The sequence below is a fragment of the Paralichthys olivaceus genome, chromosome 4, assembly GCF_024713975.1.
Source record: "Paralichthys olivaceus isolate ysfri-2021 chromosome 4, ASM2471397v2, whole genome shotgun sequence".
NCBI classification, from domain to species: Eukaryota; Metazoa; Chordata; class Actinopteri; order Pleuronectiformes; family Paralichthyidae; genus Paralichthys; species Paralichthys olivaceus.
In genome coordinates this window covers 2,086,903-2,107,093 of record NC_091096.1, presented here as the reverse complement: position 1 = coordinate 2,107,093, position 20,191 = coordinate 2,086,903, and the positions used below count along the sequence as shown (strand labels likewise).

The following is a 20,191-nucleotide window of genomic DNA, read 5'->3' as shown; positions in this document are numbered from 1 at the left end:
ACACACACACACATACACACATCCATACACACACGAGTCTACGTACAAACAGAATATATATATATATATATATATATATATATATATATATATATATATATATATATATATATATATATATATATATATATATATACGCTATGTGTGTTCATGTTTACATGAAGGAACACGCAGCCTGGATTGTGTACATTGTGTATTTGGGATGATTGTGCTTTACAGTGTATTTACAAATAGACACAGTTCATTTACTGTAAAATCTTCAGTGTTTTAAAAGAAAAAATACTTTAACTTCAACCCGAGCTCCTGAGAATCTCCTGGTAATCGCTCTAAAACCATAAAAACTGCTGGATGATGCTCACGCTCCTCCATGAAGAGCAGAAGGTGTTTGTGTTCCTCTGTGTGTGTGTGTGTGTGTGTGTGTGTGTGTGTGTGTGTGTGTGTGTGTGTTGACTCTTGCAGCTTCTGAGCACAAATTAAAATCCTGTTTGTGCTGCGGTGTGTTGTGGTTTGAAGCCGGCTGAGCGGTAAAGTGGAGTTTCTTCCCTCTGCCTTTGTTCTCCACACGTATTCTACCTTCTGCCCACACACCTCAATTCCTCCGCAGCCGTAAACAACCTGCAAACATCTAACCAGCAGCTCCCTCGGCTCCTCAGCTGCAGGAAATAAAAGACCTTGCAGCTGCGTCGCAAGTTTCCCTACCAGCCACATCTGGAGCCGTCATGAGGGCCCGGAGAACAATAAACATTTAGAGGTTTCTGTAAGAGATTATTAAATGGGTGCAGATTGATTAAGGAATGTAAAAACATAACAGTGTGAAATAAGACACTGATCTGTTTCAGTGATCTCTCCCTCCGCAGCACTGATGAGCTGAAGCTCGAGAACGTCACGCACACTTTCACTTTCTGGCCCGGAGGCTGATTGAGCAAAGCTAACGCTGCAACTCGTGACGTCTCCCACTTTGAAACCTCGGCCGAGACAACAAAGCTTCTAACGCTCGAACCGTCCAGGGGTCAAACACACACACACACACACACACACACACACAGAGACCTGAAGGAAAAGACGGGTTTTTAGAAGTCCATGTCCCAACCAGACAGCTCCTCAGGAGGACTGTCCTCATCTGCAGGGTAACTGTCAAAGTAGCTGTGATCTGTCGGCCCACTGACCTTTTGAGGACGAGAAGACAACATTTTGTTTTGTAAAAACAGGAATTTTAAATCTGCAACGATCTCAAGTTCACTTCTTGTGTCTTCTTCTTCTTCTAAGTTTGGACGATTGTCTCCACTCACCTCTCTTCTCAGTGGAGACGACAGAGTCCTCGCCTTCAGTCCGTCCCAGTTGAAACCATTGAACCACCTTCAGACACATTATAGAACAAAAACACGAGTTAAGTAAAAGCCCAAACATGTTATTTGTAAGTATAAGTAGTTATTTCAGTGACTGTAGCACGAATGTAATAAGTCTTTTCGATATGTTTCGCAGCGAGTGATGATCTAATCAGCCAGAAGGTCGTAAACCACCGGCCCACGCTCCTCATGTTCGGTTAGTGCTAATCACTGCAGCTAAAAGAGACGACATGCGTCACTTCCTTCTTACCTGTGTTTCTTGATATCGGTGATTCCATTTTTGAGGTTGCCCAGTCGCTCTGAGGGATTTCGCCTGTAAAGTCAGACCAGAGTGAGAAACGCTTTGAGTGCTTTAAGACATTCCGGGACTTCGCCTCCTGTTGATTTAGTTGCACATCTGGAAAACGTTGACTGGAAAACACAAAACTTGGTTTGTTCGCCCGTCAGCAGGACGTGATCGGAGATACTGGTTGGCAGAGTTCGTGTAGTAAGCGTGGCCGGTTTCAGGATTGACACGTGTGATGTCGTACCTGCACAACTTGCGGATGAGGTCCTCAGGTCTCTTGCTGATCTTCTTGGGGAAGTCCATTTTCTCGATGCCTTTCAGGATGAACGTGTACGTCATCATCTGGTCGCTCCCTGAGAACGGAGGACTGTGGGGCGGTGGAAGACAAACGGGTTTCATTTCGTTCAGTCTCCTGACGTCCGGCTGCAGACGTGAGGCGCAGACACTCACCTGCCGGTAAGGAGCTCAAACACCAGGATGCCCAGAGACCAGAAGTCCACGCTGAAGTTGTGGCCTTTGTTGAGGATGATCTCTGGGGCCACGTACTCCGGGGTCCCACAGAACGTCCAGGTCTTTTGGCCGCATCGGATCTTCTTGGCAAACCCAAAGTCGACCTGCAAACACAGAGTTAATCAAACATTTGAAAAACCAAAACCTGTGGCGACGTCGTGTTTTCTGGACGGAACACATTGGATCCCACTCACCAGTTTGATGTATCCCTCAGTGTCCAGCATGAGGTTCTCCGGCTTCAGGTCTCGGTAGAGGACACCTTTGCGATGGAGGTAGTCGAACGCCTCCGTGACGCAGCCGACACAGAATTTGGCGACGGGCTCGTCGAAGCTCCCCCTGCAGGTAAGACCAGACAAGCGTGATTTAATATGTCAGCTGGCAGAGGAAGAGACGTTATTGAGAGAATCCACCTGAACTCACTTACAGGCAGCGCTTCATTTACGATAACGAGCTTTTAAAATGAGACGACACACGAGTCATGGGTCAGCGGCTGCTTCGTCCTACCTGTCTCTGAGCAGGCTCCAGATCTCTCCGCCCAGACACGCCTCCAGCAGCATGTACACGTATTTGTTGTCCCTGAACGTTCGATAGAGTCTGAGAACAGAAGCACAGACGAGAGAAGTTCGGTAAAAAGTTTTGACCAGGACATCACGGCTGCTCTGTCTTTCATGAGCAACTGAACACATGTTGTTTTATATTTGAGCCCGAGCTCGACGGATCTCCAGTTTGTTAAAGATCAACAGATCTGAGCTTTTCTCACAATATTTATTTAATTATCTATTTAAATGTTTATTTACATTGGTTCATTCTCTATGTATTTGGTATTTGTTTGATATATGATTTTCTCGTTCTCAATATTCAGGTTTTACTCAAAACCCGAATTGGTGCATTCAAGTAAAATCTAAAATTATTTTCCTGATGGTGAAAATATGCCGGATGTTTTCTCTGATCTCGTTCTTTAATTTAAATATCGATAATCACTTTCACCATTAGAGCACCATGATCAATATTTAAAGAAGTTCCTGCTCAAATTGTTGCTTCTTAAAAATGTTAGAGACCCAGGAGCATGATCAACATCAGAGTTTGTCACTGGAGATAACGGAGGTGATGTTAAATCCACGAACACATGAAAAATGTACAATAAATACAGAGCGGGTGCGAAGAGGAGGTCAGAGTGAAGAACGACTTTAATATCAGAGTCTGTTCCGCTGCATCTGGAGAAACTGGATCATCAGCAAAGAAAAGCCGCCGCTGCAATATTTCAAAACAAATAATGACATTTCCTCAGCGGACGTCTCTGCACTTGCAGCCGTCCTGCTCCGCCGAGGAGATGGAATCTGCTCGAGGCCTCGACCGTGATCTCATCAAAAACTAATAAGCTCCGCGCCGGTTTTTTTCCTCGACTAATGGAGCAGAGCTTCATCGTGTGGGAGAAGAGATGGAAAAGTGTTTAGAGGACTGACTTGACGACGAAAGGTGAGCGAGCCTCGGCGAGGATCTTCCTCTCAGAGTGGATGTGCTCCTCCTGTCTGTTGTCCACCACGTGCTTCTTCTTGATGACCTTCAGAGCGAAGGTGATGTCTTTGCCCTTCACCTTCACCTGCAGAGGAGGGGGGGGGGGGGTGATAGATAGTTAGTTAGTTAGTTAATTGGTTAATTGGTCAGTCAGTCAAAGATCATATCATCTATGATGCACACTCACCAGTTCTACTCGTCCAAAGCCACCGACCCCGAGTGTAGCGATGGTGTCCAGGTGGTCGAAGGGTTTGGACGGAGGGAACACCGACACCATGTCCTTCAGCTGGACGACATCAGGAGGCAGCGGCTGACTCTGGTGGCGTGACACCGACTTCCTGGACGGAGACAGAGACGGACAGAGGGCCCTCGACGCTTAATCCACGGAATTCCAAATATGACGACGACAGGTGGGTTTAGTTTCTGTTTTCACTTTTAGCAAAAAAACACCTTCTGACCAGTTAATGCATCATTTTTTACGATGACGTGTCTCCTCGTCCCACAACGTGTCTCCTCCTTCCTTAAAAACCTCAATAACCTGATTACTCCATAGAAATAAAACTCAAACGGCTTCACTGATGGAGAACTTCTCCGTGCACTTCGTTCTGCCAGCTGCTCTCACAGTGGCGGCTCTATGAGAGCGGTTCAGACCGTTAACACAGCTTTCTCTTCATGTCTCTGGCACCGCGTCTACCTGGCATGTCTCTTCTTGTCGTCACGATCGAGCGTTGCCACGTAGCCCTGGAGGTACTTCTGCAGCTCGTTGAAGGTGCCCACCGTCTGATCGAATGTCCTGTAGAGAACAAAAACAACATGTGTCTGTTAGCATGATCACAAAAACAGATTTTTGTAAAACTCTTATTCAATTATGGATCAGGACAAACGAGCGAATCCAAGATTTTCATTCTTTCTTTCTTTCTTAAACATAGTTTTTTTTTACATTTTCCCCAATTTAACAGAGAATAACAAACAGAACTAGTGAACTGATATTTCTGCTGAGCCACCACCGTCATTAAGATGCAGAGTGAACACACAGGAAGTGACACGGTTAGGAAACAAAGCTCCTCTCACTCTCTGTCGATGACGAGACATTCCACCCCGTTCTCTTCTGCCACGATATTCGCTGACCTGACGTCGTCACTGAAAAAACACGTGCACAAAAATAAACACATTTCCGACCCCTCGACTGTTTTGATAAAGGTTTGAGGATTAGTTTCTTTCAAAACGCACGTGAGTGAAATTAACGTAACGTGCAATAGCTGTTAAAACATTTCTCTCCCGGCTCGCGATCTGTTATTTTACCTGATGAGTGCTTTCTCTCCGAAGTAATCCCCCTTCTGCAGCGTGTTGATGATCTGCGGCACCTTGTGGGCCTCGGTGGTCTGGGTCACCTTCACCTGCACAACGGCACGCTTCCTTTACACTCTGCTAGTTTCACAGTTCACAGCCGGAGCTTTCACAGGTGCTCTCAATTTTCTCCACGTATATTTTCACAGTGCATCGAAAAAGAAAATGAAAGGATTCTAAAAACAATCGACACGTTCAATTATAGTAAGTGGAACACGATGGGTTCTGATCAAGTGGCATCTCAAACGCGGGTTTTCAACACAAACACTGCAGCGACCTTGATGTTGTGAAACCCGTCTGTAATTTGCGAGGCTTTAAAAACCAGTGGTTTCACCCCAGCCGAGGTCAGACCGGCGTGGCGTCCTCCTGCCGAGGGAAGGCCTCAATGACATCATAGCCGCGGTGGTGTGTTTTAACTAAGTGTCACATTTGACCTCGGTGACCTTCACTTCCCTTGTTTTTTCTGGTGGCAGGCGCTCTCAGAGTTTATTCCCTCTCCGGTCAGGAGGTACAAGAGGGGGGGGGGGCGTAGCGGAGCCATTTCCTGTATTAGCCCCCTTCCTCCCAAACAACATGTGTCTCTCTCTGGTGCGGTTGGCTCGGCGCTGAGGAGCCGCTGTCTCACATTGGCTCGTAATGGCATTTTGAAAGTCCCCGGTGGACGGCTCTGGCCCCTCTCCATCGCCCTCAGCGCCGCGGTGTCAGGTTGCTGACTCATCGGGCCGACGGGTCCCACACCTCACACGCTCACACGGAGTTTGACCCAACATTCTGTTTAAACCTCTTTATGTACAGTCTATGGTTTAAACCTTGTTACTGAAGGAAAGTGAAATGAGCGTCGGACTCAGTTAATTCACCTCCATCACGCGGCACATTTACTTCCTCTGCAGCCGTTCAACGCTCGCGCTGACTGACGGGGAAATCCTTTAGACTGAAGCTGCTTCCACTTCAGTGCGTTAAAGACATTTTGCAGTTTTGTCTGAACTGAGGAACTGAACTGAGGTCAGTGCTGTTGAAACGTCTGCAGACGGGACGGATGACGAAATATCAGAACTTACGTTTCCTGCAGCTGCTTCTATTCAATATTCATTTTCCTCTTCCACAGTCAGCGAATGCTTCTAATAAACAGATGAAGGTCACATCATCGAGGTTTCGGAGAGGACTTTGTGGTGCTTGTGTTTTTTTTTTCACATTACCTTTCCCTGGGCGATGATGTAGAAGGTGCTGCCCTCCTCGCCCTCCCGGATGACATACTCCCCCTTGTCATAGTACTCCTAATGTGCAGAGGGAGAGAGGGAGAGAGGGGGGGGGGTGGGGGGGGAGAGATGGCGGTCAGAACTGAAGCGTCACATTGATTTAACCATCGAGCGGCTCGGGTTGATTCCTGGTAGCCGGCCCCCTGCGGGATCAGAGCTGCGGTTCAGCCGTCGATGATGTTCGTCACTCAGAGTGTCTCAGTCTGGTCGGACGAGGACTTTGGGGCTCGTGGGGTTAACGACACACTTTAATTATACTTATGATCATCGGCTGAATTTGATGTCGGTCAATCTTGTGTTTGACACCGGTCGAGGTTAATATTGAATGTTTATGTAAAACGGACTGTACGTGCAGCAGCATCCTGTTTCATATAATAACAATTAACTTTTACTTTAATTCACTTTAAACGCTCCACAGACAAATACCGATCCTGAGCAACTGGCAGGCCAACCTTTCCCAGGATTCATCGCACACCGGTGACGAAGCTAACAAGCTAGCTACGCAGGTGCTGCAGTAAGTGCAGCTGCTGTAAGAAGCTAACGATGTAAGAGCGGCACAAGCTGGTAGGAAATCCTATGTAGTCTAGACGTCTCACTCGGTCCACGGAGGCGACACCTTCGTAGACTGGTGCCTCCGAGGGATTCGGTCCCTGAAATGGGACTTTGCTTCAGTTTTACCTGGAAGAATAAGTTACACAGCCCGAGGCGTCGCTATAACTGCAGGAGAAATATACAGCGCCTTCTACCCTGATTTAGGACGGATCGTGAATCAGAAATAATCGGTTCCTCTGGTATAAACCGACGCTGTAGTCTCAGACGTGTGAAGGCCGAGTCGCTCTCTGTCCAGCTGCTGCAGGAGTAAGATCTCGCTCCGCTGAGAGAGATCGTTTCAGTGTTTAGCTCAAGTTTTACGAGCTTCATAAAACTGAGCGACACTTTGAAATATTCCTGAATTAAACACAGAGGAACAGTTTGTTCCCTCCGTCTGTTCGCAGCTCTCATTCAAAGACACGACCCTGCAACTCGGTCCATTTACCAAACCCGACACACCGTCCCCGCCGCAGCGCCGCCGCCAGACTGCTGAGTCAGCGAGCCGAGCTAAAGCGTTCAGGGGAAGAAGTGCAGAGAGTGAAGGTGACCGGGACGAGGCATTCCCTGGAACGGGGTTTCCCGCAGCTGAGACAACCGCTCACGGCTGTAATCCGTTGGACTGCAGAGGACTGTGGTGGAAGACAAAGAAATCAGAGCAACCACGCGTAAACATTCCCCGGTGTTTACTGTCCAAACTCTTGACACAAGTGGCATTTTCCTCGAGCGCCCGAGCTTGTTTACGTCCCGTTTACGCTTCAGGAGAGGCCGGTTTAACACCCGTCCATGACAGCGGAGACAACACGCCACAGTTTTGTTTATAAAGACTGTCTGGGTGACACAGAGGCTGTGCAGGGGAGCGACAGCGTTTGAATTGTGTCTCGGGTTTGTTGAAGCCGAGCTGCCGAGCTGCAGATCCGGAACTGGGGTCAGACATTTATCTTTTCAGGGAAGACAGAGGAGGCTTTGGCTAAAAAGCCTGAGATCCCCTTCTCCTTATCTTTGACATCGATCTGCTCTAAATGGGTTTGCCTGTGTGTGTGTGTGTGTGTGTGTGTGTGTGTGTTGGCTTTAGCAGCAATCGTTCCTATCTGCAGCGACAGTCGATCGACCAGTCACAGATCCAAACAGCACGTGTCTCTCTCTCTGTCGGCTTCATTAAATCAAGACGAAGGACCGGACCTGTTTTTTAAGACCGACACAGTCTTCTGCAGCTCCTTGAAAGCACCGTGCTGCATTCAAGGAGCTGTTGAGAAATCACTTCTGACATGAGTGATTTTTAAAAAGGTGTCAAATGCATAAGTAACACAGACATTCCAATACATTTGCATTTTTTTATGTATGAAAAACGTACATAGTCCGTGTAACAGGATGTCAGACATTGTGTTTGTTTCTATATGAGTACGTTCTGTAAGTTTTTACACTTTTTAAAGGATACGATATGTAATATTTGCCCCCAAATCAAAGTTCGATCCGCAATCATCAACCGCTATAAGAGAACGACTGAAAAACGAGAGGTTCACCGACACGTCGCCTCCTCCAACGAGGATTCTAGCACGATCAATATCTAGATAATTCGATGCCAATCGGAGCGCAGGACACGGCGTGGTATTAAGTTTGGACACCAGAGATACTAGTCGTCTTCTAACAATGTTAATCTTTCCCAACTTAAACTCAAACCAGGTCCTTTGAGTCTTAAACAAAGTGGTGACACGTTGAAAACACTTGGATCTTAACGGTGCAAACTGACGAAGGATCTTCTTCGTGTCAGTGTCTCATTTAATCGTCTCGTGTGAGTTTGCGGTTTGTTTCTTCAGCAGAGTGTCAGGTGCCCTCAGGTTCACTGCTCATTCAGAGATCTCCTCTCTAATGTGCCTCCAGTGTTAGTTTAACATCACATCCACAGTCGTCTGTATAAAAATACATTCCAACGTTAATCTGAGGTTCATGCGAGGCTTCGGCAGTCGAGCTGCAGCGGGCACCTTCTAACAATGACAACCTTTTAGAATGAAACTCATCTTTGTGTCGATGTCCCGTCACGATGGCTCGGCACAGAAACTCTGTCCTGACAACAACCAAACAGACTCCGGAGGCTGCCTCTTTGATTTGATTCGCTCGGACTCGTCGGATGAAGTTCGCTGGATATTTTTTGCTTGGAACGAGGATTGTGGATTTTTTTCTCTCCCAACTCTTCCGTGTGGAAGCACATTTGGAAAAGACGTTGCCGGACAGACTTGAAGAAGAGAGGACGACTGCTTGTGAACATTTGGATTCTTAAATTAAACGACTCTTCGCCGTCAGAGAACAAACACAAACCATTTTATCTATTCTAAGAATCAACCTGCTCTGTTTTGCTTCAAGGGACGATTATGGTACATGATTAACATCAAGCGGTCGCACAACACAAACCAATCGTTGTCTGAAAAGTCAGTGTCACATCCTGCTCTCACAACCTGTGTGTGTCTGTTCTATTGTGCAGCATCTAATACTCACAACAAATCCAAATACTGACAACCACAAACTCACAACACACCCAAATACCCTGAACACGTCCAAATACTTACAACGAAACCAAAAACGCACATTAAACCCAAATAACCTGAACACATCTGAATATTCAGAACACAAGCAGATACTCTCGAAACATCCAAATACTCACAATACAATCAGATACTCGGAATATATCCAAATACTCTGCATGCTTCCAGATTCTCAAAACACAACCTACAACTAACAACTCAATCAAATACTCACAACACAACCTAATACTGGCAACACTTTGTGAGTGTTCCCTTCTGTTGTGTTGTAAGTATTTCAGTGTGTTGTGAGTATTTCAGTGTGTTGTGAGTATTTCAGTGAGTTGTCAGACTGGTGTTTAGTTGTGTGTATTAAGTGGCGGTGTATTTCCCCTCAGGGCCACCGAACATCTCTAATGTCAGAGACTTGTGCACTTGCAGCAGAGCGCCACATTCTGCTCGTCTGACGGAGGCTGAGTGTATCTACGTGTTTCTTTTTCTCGGGGATAACACAAAGAAAATATCATTAACTTTGAGTCGCTCTCCCTCGGCCGCTCCTCAGGCTCCACGTTACTCGACGCTTCGTTGCAGGATCCCGAGTGAATGAAAAGATTAGGAGTTATTTTTATCTTTGGTTTTTTTTTTTTTTTTTCGTGTTTCTACTTTCGACAGAGTTCGTTGTTTTTGGCTATTGAATCTTTCCAGTTCGAATTCCAATCTGCAGATTCGACCTGACAGAGAAGGTGCACCCCCCCCCCACCCCCCCAACACTCTCACACACACACACACACACACACACAGATGCAAACACACACATTCCATTCCCCCACTGTTTGACAAGAAGCTTCAATATTATCTGGCGAGTTCTCAACGAACATCTGCACCACTATTAGGTTACAGCCCCCCCCACATCCCCCCCACACCCCACACCCAGCTCCATTGGAAATGACTGAATAAGGAAATTCTCCACTAGAGGAGGAAATGAGCAGGACGAGCAGCGATCGCAGGGAACGACCTTGAAGTTTTCATTGTGAGAAGACGCTGAGAAAAGCTGTTTTTTTTTGTTTTTTTTTGACTCTGCTCAGTTTTCCCTCTCGCTGTTGAAATGCAACGCTCACGCAGGAGAAATGAAGCGAGCCCTTCTCCTGCACGTTTCAACACATGCACTTGTGCACACATTCCCCCTCACACACTTGTGTGTTCTCACACCAAAAGCCTGTCACTCGCACATCTTTTAGAAATCACCCCCCCCCCTCCATTTGAATAAACACTTTCTGGGGCCTTGGTCAAATAATTATGGTAACAATATACAGCGCCCGGCGATGACAGGAATAACACCGGCTCTGTTCATCAACAAGGTAATTTGTGAGGTCTTGCCGACTGGAGGTGGACAGAATATGCTGACATGCAGTAATGGTATATGGCCAAATGGTAATGATATTTTGACAGCAGCTATCTGCAGTGCCGGGGCTCGCGGGAGCTGCCAGAGAGTTGCGCAATACAATGAAAAGTCAAATTGTCCCTCCAGTAGAATCATAAGACAAGTCTGACAGAATAACTTACCACCTCCAGGCAGTCCACGATTTTGCTGAGCTTGTCCTCCGGTAGATTGGCCAAGAGTGAAACACTGACGGAAAAAACACAGATGATGAACGTTCATTTTCAATTCGGTTCAAATGAGCACAAACATGATGGCAGGGACGTTTTTAACGTCAGTTATTCCCAAGATGTTAAATTTAAAACCATAAACTTTATTATAAATACAAAACGTCTGCTCTGATTGGCCAGCTGAGCCACTCCGTTGTGATTGGTCGGCATCTGCTCTCGCTCTTTACGCTGCTTTACGACTTCCTGCTAGATGAACTGATCCTAATTCTATTTGGACATTAGCTTGTTTTATCCGGACTAAGTGTTTATGAACCATATTTACTTCCTCTAAAAGATATTTGTTCCTAATTGGCTGTCGAGAACATCAGGCAGCAGAAGTGTACGTGTCATTCTCAAAGTTGTCGCACGTCATCAATCAACGAGAATCATATCAGTAAGCTGATGCTTTGACAACTTGGGTTCTGACCTTCGGAGGAAGTTGCGGTGCTGCTCTTGTCGCGTCTCCGCCGTCCTCCTCATGATGTTCTGGAACACCTCCCGATCCAAAGCCCACGTCCGCACTTTGTTCACGGCTGTAAAATAAACGTCACATTACCGGAGACGTGGTCCAGATTCTGACCTTTCATGCCCCGCCCCCCTGATTAGAGGACACTCAACATTAACTGACGACCGTGAAGGGATGAGTCACAGTCTCTTTTCTCCGTCCTCATCTGTCTTCACACGTTCTCGTTTCATTAAATCTCTCCATCAGAGGAATGTGTTGTTTTAACGAACGGACGAAATAGGTGAGAAAAGCAACACAGTGATCTTTTCCTGCGTCCTGATGACTCAGATCTACAGAAGCTCGGAGACGGGCCTCTGTCGGCACCAGGAGGAAGTGTCTGTGAGGGCCTGACACAAACCGGTAGCAAAGACAGAGCTGGCCCTGTATCCACTTCATCTGTTATCGTGTAAAACTCTCAGAGAGACTTGTCAAACTGTCACCGTGTTTCCAGTTCACCCTTAATATTGAGGTCAAGCACACGGTGACCCTCCCCCGAGGACCACCAGTCAGTAACTTGGTTAAATATACAAACCGGGACAAAGAGCGCTCACAGAGCGTTCGCTGTGCGCGCTCTAAATGCCAAGGAGGTGAGCACCAATCAGAACGCAGAGCTGTGGATGTCACGTAAAGCCTTTGTAAACACACCACATGCAAATGCTTGTTTACTTGTGATTTATCTGACTCCCCCGCTGCCACAGTCGGGTGAATCCTCGAGGAGTCGCTCCAACTCCGACGAAGGTCAGAGAACTTTCAGATTAGAGTCAAGAGACATTGAAGGTTGAGAGGAAAATACCACTTCAGTATCTTTTACCATCATCTTTTCCCACCAGCAGAACGAAGAATAGTTCACTGAATTCCCACAATTCCACCTGTTTCATATCTAATTGTTGCTTCTGTCTCACTCGATGTCTGGTTCATCTGATTTGGACATTTGCATTCACACACACACACACAGTTGTAATGTCCCTGCGTCAGGTCTGAACGTGTGAAAAAGGCTCAAGAGAACTTGAGTTTACGTCTTCACAGCGTAAACGTCGTTACCTCGCACCGATGCCGTCCGTGTGCAGTTGTACAGGATGGCTAATTCCCCGAAAGTGGTCCACACCGTTATCGATGTGAGCAGCTTGTTGTGCTGAAACACGTCCAGCTTCCCGTCTGTAAATATAAAACGAGGACAATCAATAGTTGTTGTTTTTTAACCTACATTTAGGACAGAGACAAAAACACACAAGAGACAAACAGACGCGTGTCACAGACGGAATCCAATGACGTTTAAATAACACTCAGTTCATTCAAGACCGGACGAGTCCCTGGTTATTCATACAATATACGTGGTGACTTTAAAAAACTCAAATCTTTTATATAAGACAACAGAATGAATCCAGTCTCGTCCGCCTCCGTCCTTCCATCTGTATCCTCCTACAACTTGAACACAACATGTATTTTTAGGGAAATAAAACAAGTTAACAAGAAATAAAAGAACTTGATTAAACGAGCCCACGATCACCAACGTCGGCATCATTATCTCACATGTGAATGATCCTCGGAGGTCAAACGTTTGTTTGAGCTTCAGCTGGAGTTAGGACATCGTTTTTCGCAGTTCAAGAAAATGTGACCATATAACTCAAATTCTGACTTTACCTCTATTTGTACTGATTTTACATTTTGACTTTAAATTGTATTGACTTTGCGGACTGAGGGATGAAGCTGCAAAAAAACTCAACGCAAAGAGACGACTACTGAGCAGGGATTCGAACCAAGAACCTTGTTGTTGTGAGGCGACGGTACTAACCTCATATCTTTACATATTATTATTATGATACTACATCACTCATTCTATCAACCTGACGTGTTTTCTTGTCCAGGATGAGAAATTATTTCACAGTAAACAGCAAAACGAATTTCAGAAACTTTCAATTACTCCCTGAATATAAAAGCAATTAATAAAATTAGAAGTGAAGGGAAAAACAGTAAAGAATGAAATAAGAGGGGTATTGTTTCTTCAGTTCCATTTACTTCACAACACTGTGTCTGGATGTATAATCACATCAGCGTCCAAAATTAACTTCACTCTCCGACCACGTCCGTCCTGGTGAACCAGAGGAATTCACACTGCTTTGCCAACAAGACGCTCAACAGGCCAACATCCTTCAAATCTACATTTTACAAAGAATAACATGAAGCTAGTTAACCTTTCAAAGGTTTAGATCCAATAATCTGTGTGGAGAAGTATGACCAATCAAACGCTGGTTCACTCTGATTTGATTGGCTCGTGGTCAGACAGGCTGCACAATAGGGCAAAGACTGAGAATCCAGAAATAGTCAGTTTGAAACACCGCAGGCCGATGTGGCAAGTTCCGATGAGTTTTCTGCCAGTTTCCGATTTTTAACTCTCTACCCTCGCAGTCAGCAAACACTGGTCACTCACAGTGGAGCCACACGAACGCTGCACAGTTTGGAAAGAACGCGCACTTTATGCTAAGAACACAGTCGTCAGGTTCATCAGTGGTTTTTGCCGATATCAGCCAAAGGCCTGGTTTCTGAGAGTCCACTCAAAATCATAAACACTCAGTGGACTCTCTGAAGATCTTTAAAAACCAGGACCCAGACAAGATGTTTCTCTGTGAGTCAAAGTCTTGATTTAATGTAAAACTGTGTGAAGCTGGAATAACTCAAACTTTTAATAAACACGGGCCAGGTTCAGAAAATGAAGCCAATGCAGAAGTGCCTGAAACAACCTGCAGAGGGCGACTCCACTGTTTTTTTAAAGAAGTCTGTGAGAAAATGATTCCACTTTATAACGTCAGTAAACGAGGAGGTTATGTCTCGATCTCTAGTTCTTCAAAAAACCTGATGTTTATTTTTACATCATGATCCATTTAGAGTCAAATAGACCATAATGCACTGCTTCATTGGCGGCGTGGATATTGTGTGATTGACATCTAGTACCGCACAATGGCCGCCGGTGGGCGTGCTGTGTCTTTGAGACAGTCAGGCTCCACCCACCACTCTTACAAATATGAATACCACACAAGACTCCGCCCACTGATTCATCCAGGTGGATGTCATCACCTGCTCCGGCCCGTTGGCTTCTTCACGTTTGCTTCTCATTGGACACAAGCTGTCATGTGATGTGTGACCACTACCTGGTGGATCTGACGGGTCGTCATCAGCGGCTGTGGAGAAACAGTCGGATCTCGTGGAAATTGAATTGAAACGGGAGTGAACCAACCTGCCAGGACGAACAGATGGTTCCCGTGTTCTCCCTGCGTGATGACGTACTCCCCCTGCTGGTAGGTGCGCTCATACATACACTCCACCATGTCTTTGACCTGCTGCAGCTCCAGCCTCTTCAGGTACTGGTTCTTGTTCAGGGCGTCCGTCAGCAGCTTCTTCACACTGTCAACACAGATGAGAAAGACTTTCACTGTGGGGACATTTTCACCCAGAGGACCGTTGAGCGAGATTCCTCCGCCAAGGTCCAGCGGTCTCCTGAAAACCAAGCAAGCCGCACAAACGTTCACACTCTCGTAGATTTATTTATCTGACAGCTGTAGGTTCTTGTCATTTTTTGCGGGAAGGAATGAAGTTTTTCTGGAGACGGACGACGTGTTGTATATTTGTTGTCTTTACCTGAAGCATCGTGGCAGATGAGCCGTACAGACTTTAACAAGTATATCAGTCTGCAAAGACAAAATGGCTGCAAACCATTAGATGTTATGGGGACAAATTTATTAAACCTTGTCTCGTCTCACTTAACCATCGACGTGTCCTCTCACCAGAGTGAAATCACAGAGATGTTTGTAACTTTCTCCAAATGATGTTTACTTGGCTCCATGACTCAACCTTGGTCGTAATTCAACAGCAACAGAGAAATGATTTGAATAATAAAACGAGTACGTGTTGGATGTGAATTGACATTAATCCAATGAATTTTGGTTCAGATCAAGGTTTTTACTTCTATTGTGAAATTGTTATTTTGACATTTTCTGTGATTTCTCAGGGAATAATTAACGGATATTGATTCAAAAACTCAGGCACATTTATCGACGTGAGTGTGATTTAGAGCAGTTTGATTAGATTTAAGGAGACAGTAATAATTGATAGATTTCCTCGAGCGTTCCTGAGGACACCCACGTCCACGCTGCTCACCAGCTTTTCACCCCGGGTTAAATATTTGCTCTCCCATGTGAAACCATTGCACCCTCTGGTCTCCTTCCAACAATGAATCATCCAAAACAGCTCAGACATAAAATCATCAGGAGCTGTCAGAGTTCACCGTTGTGCATTTTAACAGCTGCAGCGAGGGGCCGTACGAAGAAGACATCACTTTCTTCGGGGAGCAGTAAAACAGAAAAGGTTGAGGGCCCCGGTTGAATGCTAACTATAGATCATGAGACGCGGTGGTGGCTGCAGGGAGAGGTGAGCGGTGCGGACGGTGGGCGTTCTGTTTATCCACTGTATCGTGTGTGATAAACTGTCACACTGGGCTTCGTAAAAACCAGAGCAGATGACGTTCAGTTCTTTATTATTCCTCTCTCTCCTCCCAGCTCGCCGTGTCATTAACTCCGCCGGCGTCTGCAACGTGTTGCACCACAGATGTTCAAAGGGCCGGTCGGCATGAGAGCCTCATCTACATTCATTCTGGTTTTGTCATTCGTTCTGGGCTTATTAGCGACATATGTTTAAAACATGAGGATTAGATTGGGGGGGGGGGGGGGGGGGATTTATTCACAGCAGATTGTCTTGTTCATGTCGTGAAGAACAATCACCAAGACAAAAGTTTGGCTGTCATGTAGGAATATATAATGTCATTAAATAACCCTCTGTCTGTCTGAGCCAGCTCGTCGTGTGCACAGTAAATTATGTCACATGACGGGGGGGGGGGGATCTATACTCTCAGATCAGCAGGACAAATGTAAAACATGAGTCTTTCTCGTGGAACGATGATAAATCGGCTCAGTGCTTATTGTGTTTGTTCATTTAAGAACAAATATGACGAATGTAGAACAGATAAAGACAAATCAGACGAGGAGGCGACGAGGACACGTGGGCAGAGTGTTAAAGAAGCAATGTTGTGTCTCTGTGTTCATTTATCTCCTATTATTCTATATATATATATATTATTGTCTGTCCTGACCTTGTGAACACGATATCTCAAGAACACATTCAGGGAATTTCTTCTAATTTAGTAAAGACGTTTCAGGTGAACTCACAGATTAACTCAACAACACAAAACAAAGCCCCAGTGCTCTAATAGAAAGGCACCAGCCTCCTGATCAGCAGATAAAAACTGTAAAATGTGCTTCGGGCCTGAAGGAAATCCCTCTGTGCTTCATTTGGCTGTTTAGAGCAGAGCTGGTCTGTGGCTGTGCAGACTCACAAACATTCATTGATACGTTTTCAGTGGTGGAAGTTGAAATGTCAGAACGACCTCAAATGAGACTGAATTACAGAAATACATAAACTGAAACTGTCCCGGTTGGCGGAGGCATACAACCAGGGGCCGGTACTTCTAGCTACATCTAAATCTTTGACTTTCCTCAAATTAAAAAATGATTTCAGCTGTTTGAAGTCTCATCCTGCGTTCATGGGCTTTTACTAACTCTGCATACAATGCTAATGCTAACTCCCTGCCTGACTATAAATTCTGCAAGTTAGCTACCGGCACACGGAGCAGGTTGTCATCATATCGTTCCATTTTTGATGATAGTTACCATCAATTTTGCCACCGGGGCAAGACTATAAACTGAATATAAAGATGGACGATATGACGGCTTCGTGTGATGAACCCAAAGCATCTCGATCGCCCCCTAGTGGATTGGAAAGTCATCTACATTTATAGATTTGAAGTTCAGTCAGTCAACGTTTAGAGAATCCAAACAGCTCTTATCGTGGCTGCTACTTAGATGCTTCAGGGTCATTTCACTCACTTACGAACCTTCCACCGCAGCCATGGTTTAATGAACTATTTGCTTCTCCAGTTTATTCCAACACATTTTGCTTCAGTCCCTCCAATCATGAACCTTTACCATGCTCCCGTCTGGCCTCCTTTTTCCCTCTGCTTATCTTTCGAACTTTCCTAAAAGAGAGAGAGAAAACTCTCACCTTGCATCCTTGGGTACCCGGGCGTTCTCGAGGGAGAACTTGGGCAGGCTGCTGGAGTCGTACGTCCTGGACGTGGGTTCGGCTGACACCCCGGCTTTGGCCCCTTTCCTCCTGTTGAGGGTTTCCTTGATGCGGACGCTGAGGTTAGGGCTGTTCTTTCCGCGCGTTTTGATGGAGGGAGCCCGTGACGCCGGGATTCCAGTGGGTCCACTCGGACCCTTCATGACGTCCTGGAGCTTGCTGAGCTGGATGCACTTGTTCTGCAGCTCCTCGCTCAGCTCGGCCAGAGCTCGCGTCTGCTTGACGAGCTGCTCCTGAAGACCTCTGATCTGCTGCTCTCTGGCACAAAGCTCCTCGTCCTTCCTCTTGCCTTCTCGCTCCAGCTCCTCCACCAGGACCCTCAGGGAATCCAGGGACGAGATCTTGTACCCGCAGCAGTGATCCTTGTGGGCTCGTCCGTTGGAGGCGCCCGTGTGTTTGTAACGCTTTGATTTCATCGAGCCGTTCCCCATGGTACCACCTGAGGAGACGAGAGGTCTGAATGTCAGTGTTTGCTGAGATGATGGAGCTATCAGCGGGGGAGAGAGGTTTTGTTTGAGGAAGCCGGGGGTGATGTTTCACACAAAAGAGCTGACGCTGGGAGGAGAGAGAGCCGGAGACAGAAAGAGAGAGCAGATCAGTATATAATGGTCAGAGAGTGTGTGTCCTCCATTTATTATTCAGGAGGCAGGAAGTATTACGTTACAGCAACAGTCACTCCCTGTCTGCTCGGACGATAGCCGAGGAAATGCTGCACGGGAAACAACAATAATTACAGTTGATCGGAATAAGAAGATGACGGAAACTTCTTGGTTCTGATGGATGTTCCAGAGCTCGACTCTCTGGTAGTCAGAGTGTGTAAGTGGGGAAAAAATGTCCGAGAACAATCCAGTGTTTGTTGTGTGGGACTGTCGCCCCCTCACAAACACACACAGTCCACTTCATCCGTCACATTCCTGCTGGGACACAGTCAGAGGATGTCAGGTCACTGCTGCAGCACTTTATTCTGAAAACCCAAACTACCGCCATCAAACATCAAACATCTCAGAGCTGCTTTTATCTTAACTCTTAAAAAATAAAAGCTCGTATTTCTGATCCCAGGTGTCTTCAACAACATCATCACATGACAACAACATGACTGACACGTATGTTCCTACGTTTAAAAAGTCTAGAGACAGAACAGGAGACCGGACCGGATGATGTCGCACCTGCTTCGTGTTCCCGGTGAAATGAATCCAGTTTATTTCTCGGAGCTTCTTACCGGATGTCGCAGTTTTCACCGGAGCTTTAAAAACGACGAAGAGGCAGAAAGACTCAGAGCATCAGCGGAGAGACGCTCCTTCCTCCTCCTCCTTCCTTACTCCTCCTCATCCTCTCCTCCTCTGCCTCCGCCAAGCTCGCGCTGCCTCTCCTCCTCGCGCGCTCTCTCGCGGCGGCGACCCGGGTATGATTGACAGGTCAGGTCTACGACGCGTGCGTGTGTGTGTTGTGTGTGTGTGTGTGTGTGTGTGTGTGCGTGTGTGTTGTGTGTGTGTGTGTGTGTGTGTGTGTGTGTGTGTGTTTGTTTAAAGGTGATGTCAACTCAAAAGTGTTTTTAAAGCGACAGTTCACCCAAAAATGAAATTCACTCATTGTCTACTCACCACTAAACTCATCAATACATAATTGAAGGAAGTGATCGATTCTTCAAACGTTTAAAAACAACAGTTAGGAAGATAAAATGTCTCCATGCTGCTCCGGTGGACTCGTCCAAGTGTCCAGTGGCACCGACGCTCACATTGGACTGGAGGCAGCGTCCTCGCAGCTGGAAGAATGATGGAAGAAGGTTTCACATCACACACACATGTGTTGCCCTCACTTTCCCAAAGTTCAGATGTGGATCGGACGCGTCGTCGGTCCTCCACATCCATAAATGATTAATTGGTTTTCCCAGCGTGTGTCTGAGGCCTGCAGCAGATTCCATCCACACAGAGCAGAGATGGCAGGTGTCCAGAGCTGGTTCAGCTGCAGCACAAAACCACAACCAGCTCACTGGTCCTCAACCCGCAATCTGAGGCGCTGGCACCTGATCTGAGGACACCTTTCCATACCTTCACCCGGGGGCGGAGCTACAGCCGCAGTCACTTGCTCGAGGGAACTGTGGCAGGAAACGAGTTCGGATGGGAAGAATTGAATGTTTCGGTTGAACAGCGTCGCCTCACGTGGGTTTAAACTATAGACCGTGAACAAAGATGGACAACATGACAGCTCTCCAGAAGTGAAGCCAAATCATCTTGATCGCCCCCTGGTGGCTGGCAGGAGTGTAGTTCATGGGACATGGAGCAAAGTAAAAAGTTTCTTAGAGTTCAGTAAATAAATTAAAAATATATAAATGAATAGTTTTACGAAATTAATTTAGGAATGAATAAAAAAACTAATGTAGAAATAAAGAACTAGAAAAATAAACACATGTAGAAATACATAAATATATATAATAAATATGTAGAATTGAAAGAAAAAATAAATACAGAAAAGGCATTTTTATAAAA

At 46.0% G+C, this 20,191-nt stretch overlaps 1 protein-coding gene across 5 annotated transcripts; it reads right to left on the bottom strand.

Moving 5' to 3' along the window:
• Positions 1-84: 84 nt before the first annotated feature.
• Positions 85-19,978, bottom strand: prkg2 (protein kinase cGMP-dependent 2). Of its 5 annotated transcripts, none has more exons than XM_069523332.1 (19): positions 19,307-19,978; positions 17,625-18,144; positions 14,749-14,915; positions 12,558-12,671; positions 11,439-11,544; positions 10,928-10,991; positions 6,201-6,278; positions 4,960-5,054; positions 4,729-4,797; positions 4,352-4,450; positions 3,845-3,995; positions 3,606-3,742; positions 2,647-2,736; positions 2,337-2,478; positions 2,083-2,246; positions 1,877-1,999; positions 1,597-1,659; positions 1,290-1,356; positions 85-1,166 (listed from the first exon to the last, which is right to left on the bottom strand). In XM_069523332.1, exons 2-19 carry the CDS (start codon positions 18,134-18,136, stop codon positions 1,071-1,073), a joined length of 2,337 nt encoding a protein of 778 aa, XP_069379433.1. In that variant the 5' UTR covers positions 18,137-18,144; positions 19,307-19,978; the 3' UTR covers positions 85-1,070. The 5 variants fall into 5 exon arrangements, with proteins under 5 accessions (XP_069379433.1, XP_069379429.1, XP_069379430.1 ...); XM_069523328.1 differs by lacking the exon at positions 19,307-19,978 and adding an exon at positions 18,872-19,193 and having other exon boundaries at positions 17,625-18,260; XM_069523329.1 differs by lacking the exon at positions 19,307-19,978 and adding an exon at positions 18,872-19,193.
• Positions 19,979-20,191: the final 213 nt, after the last annotated feature.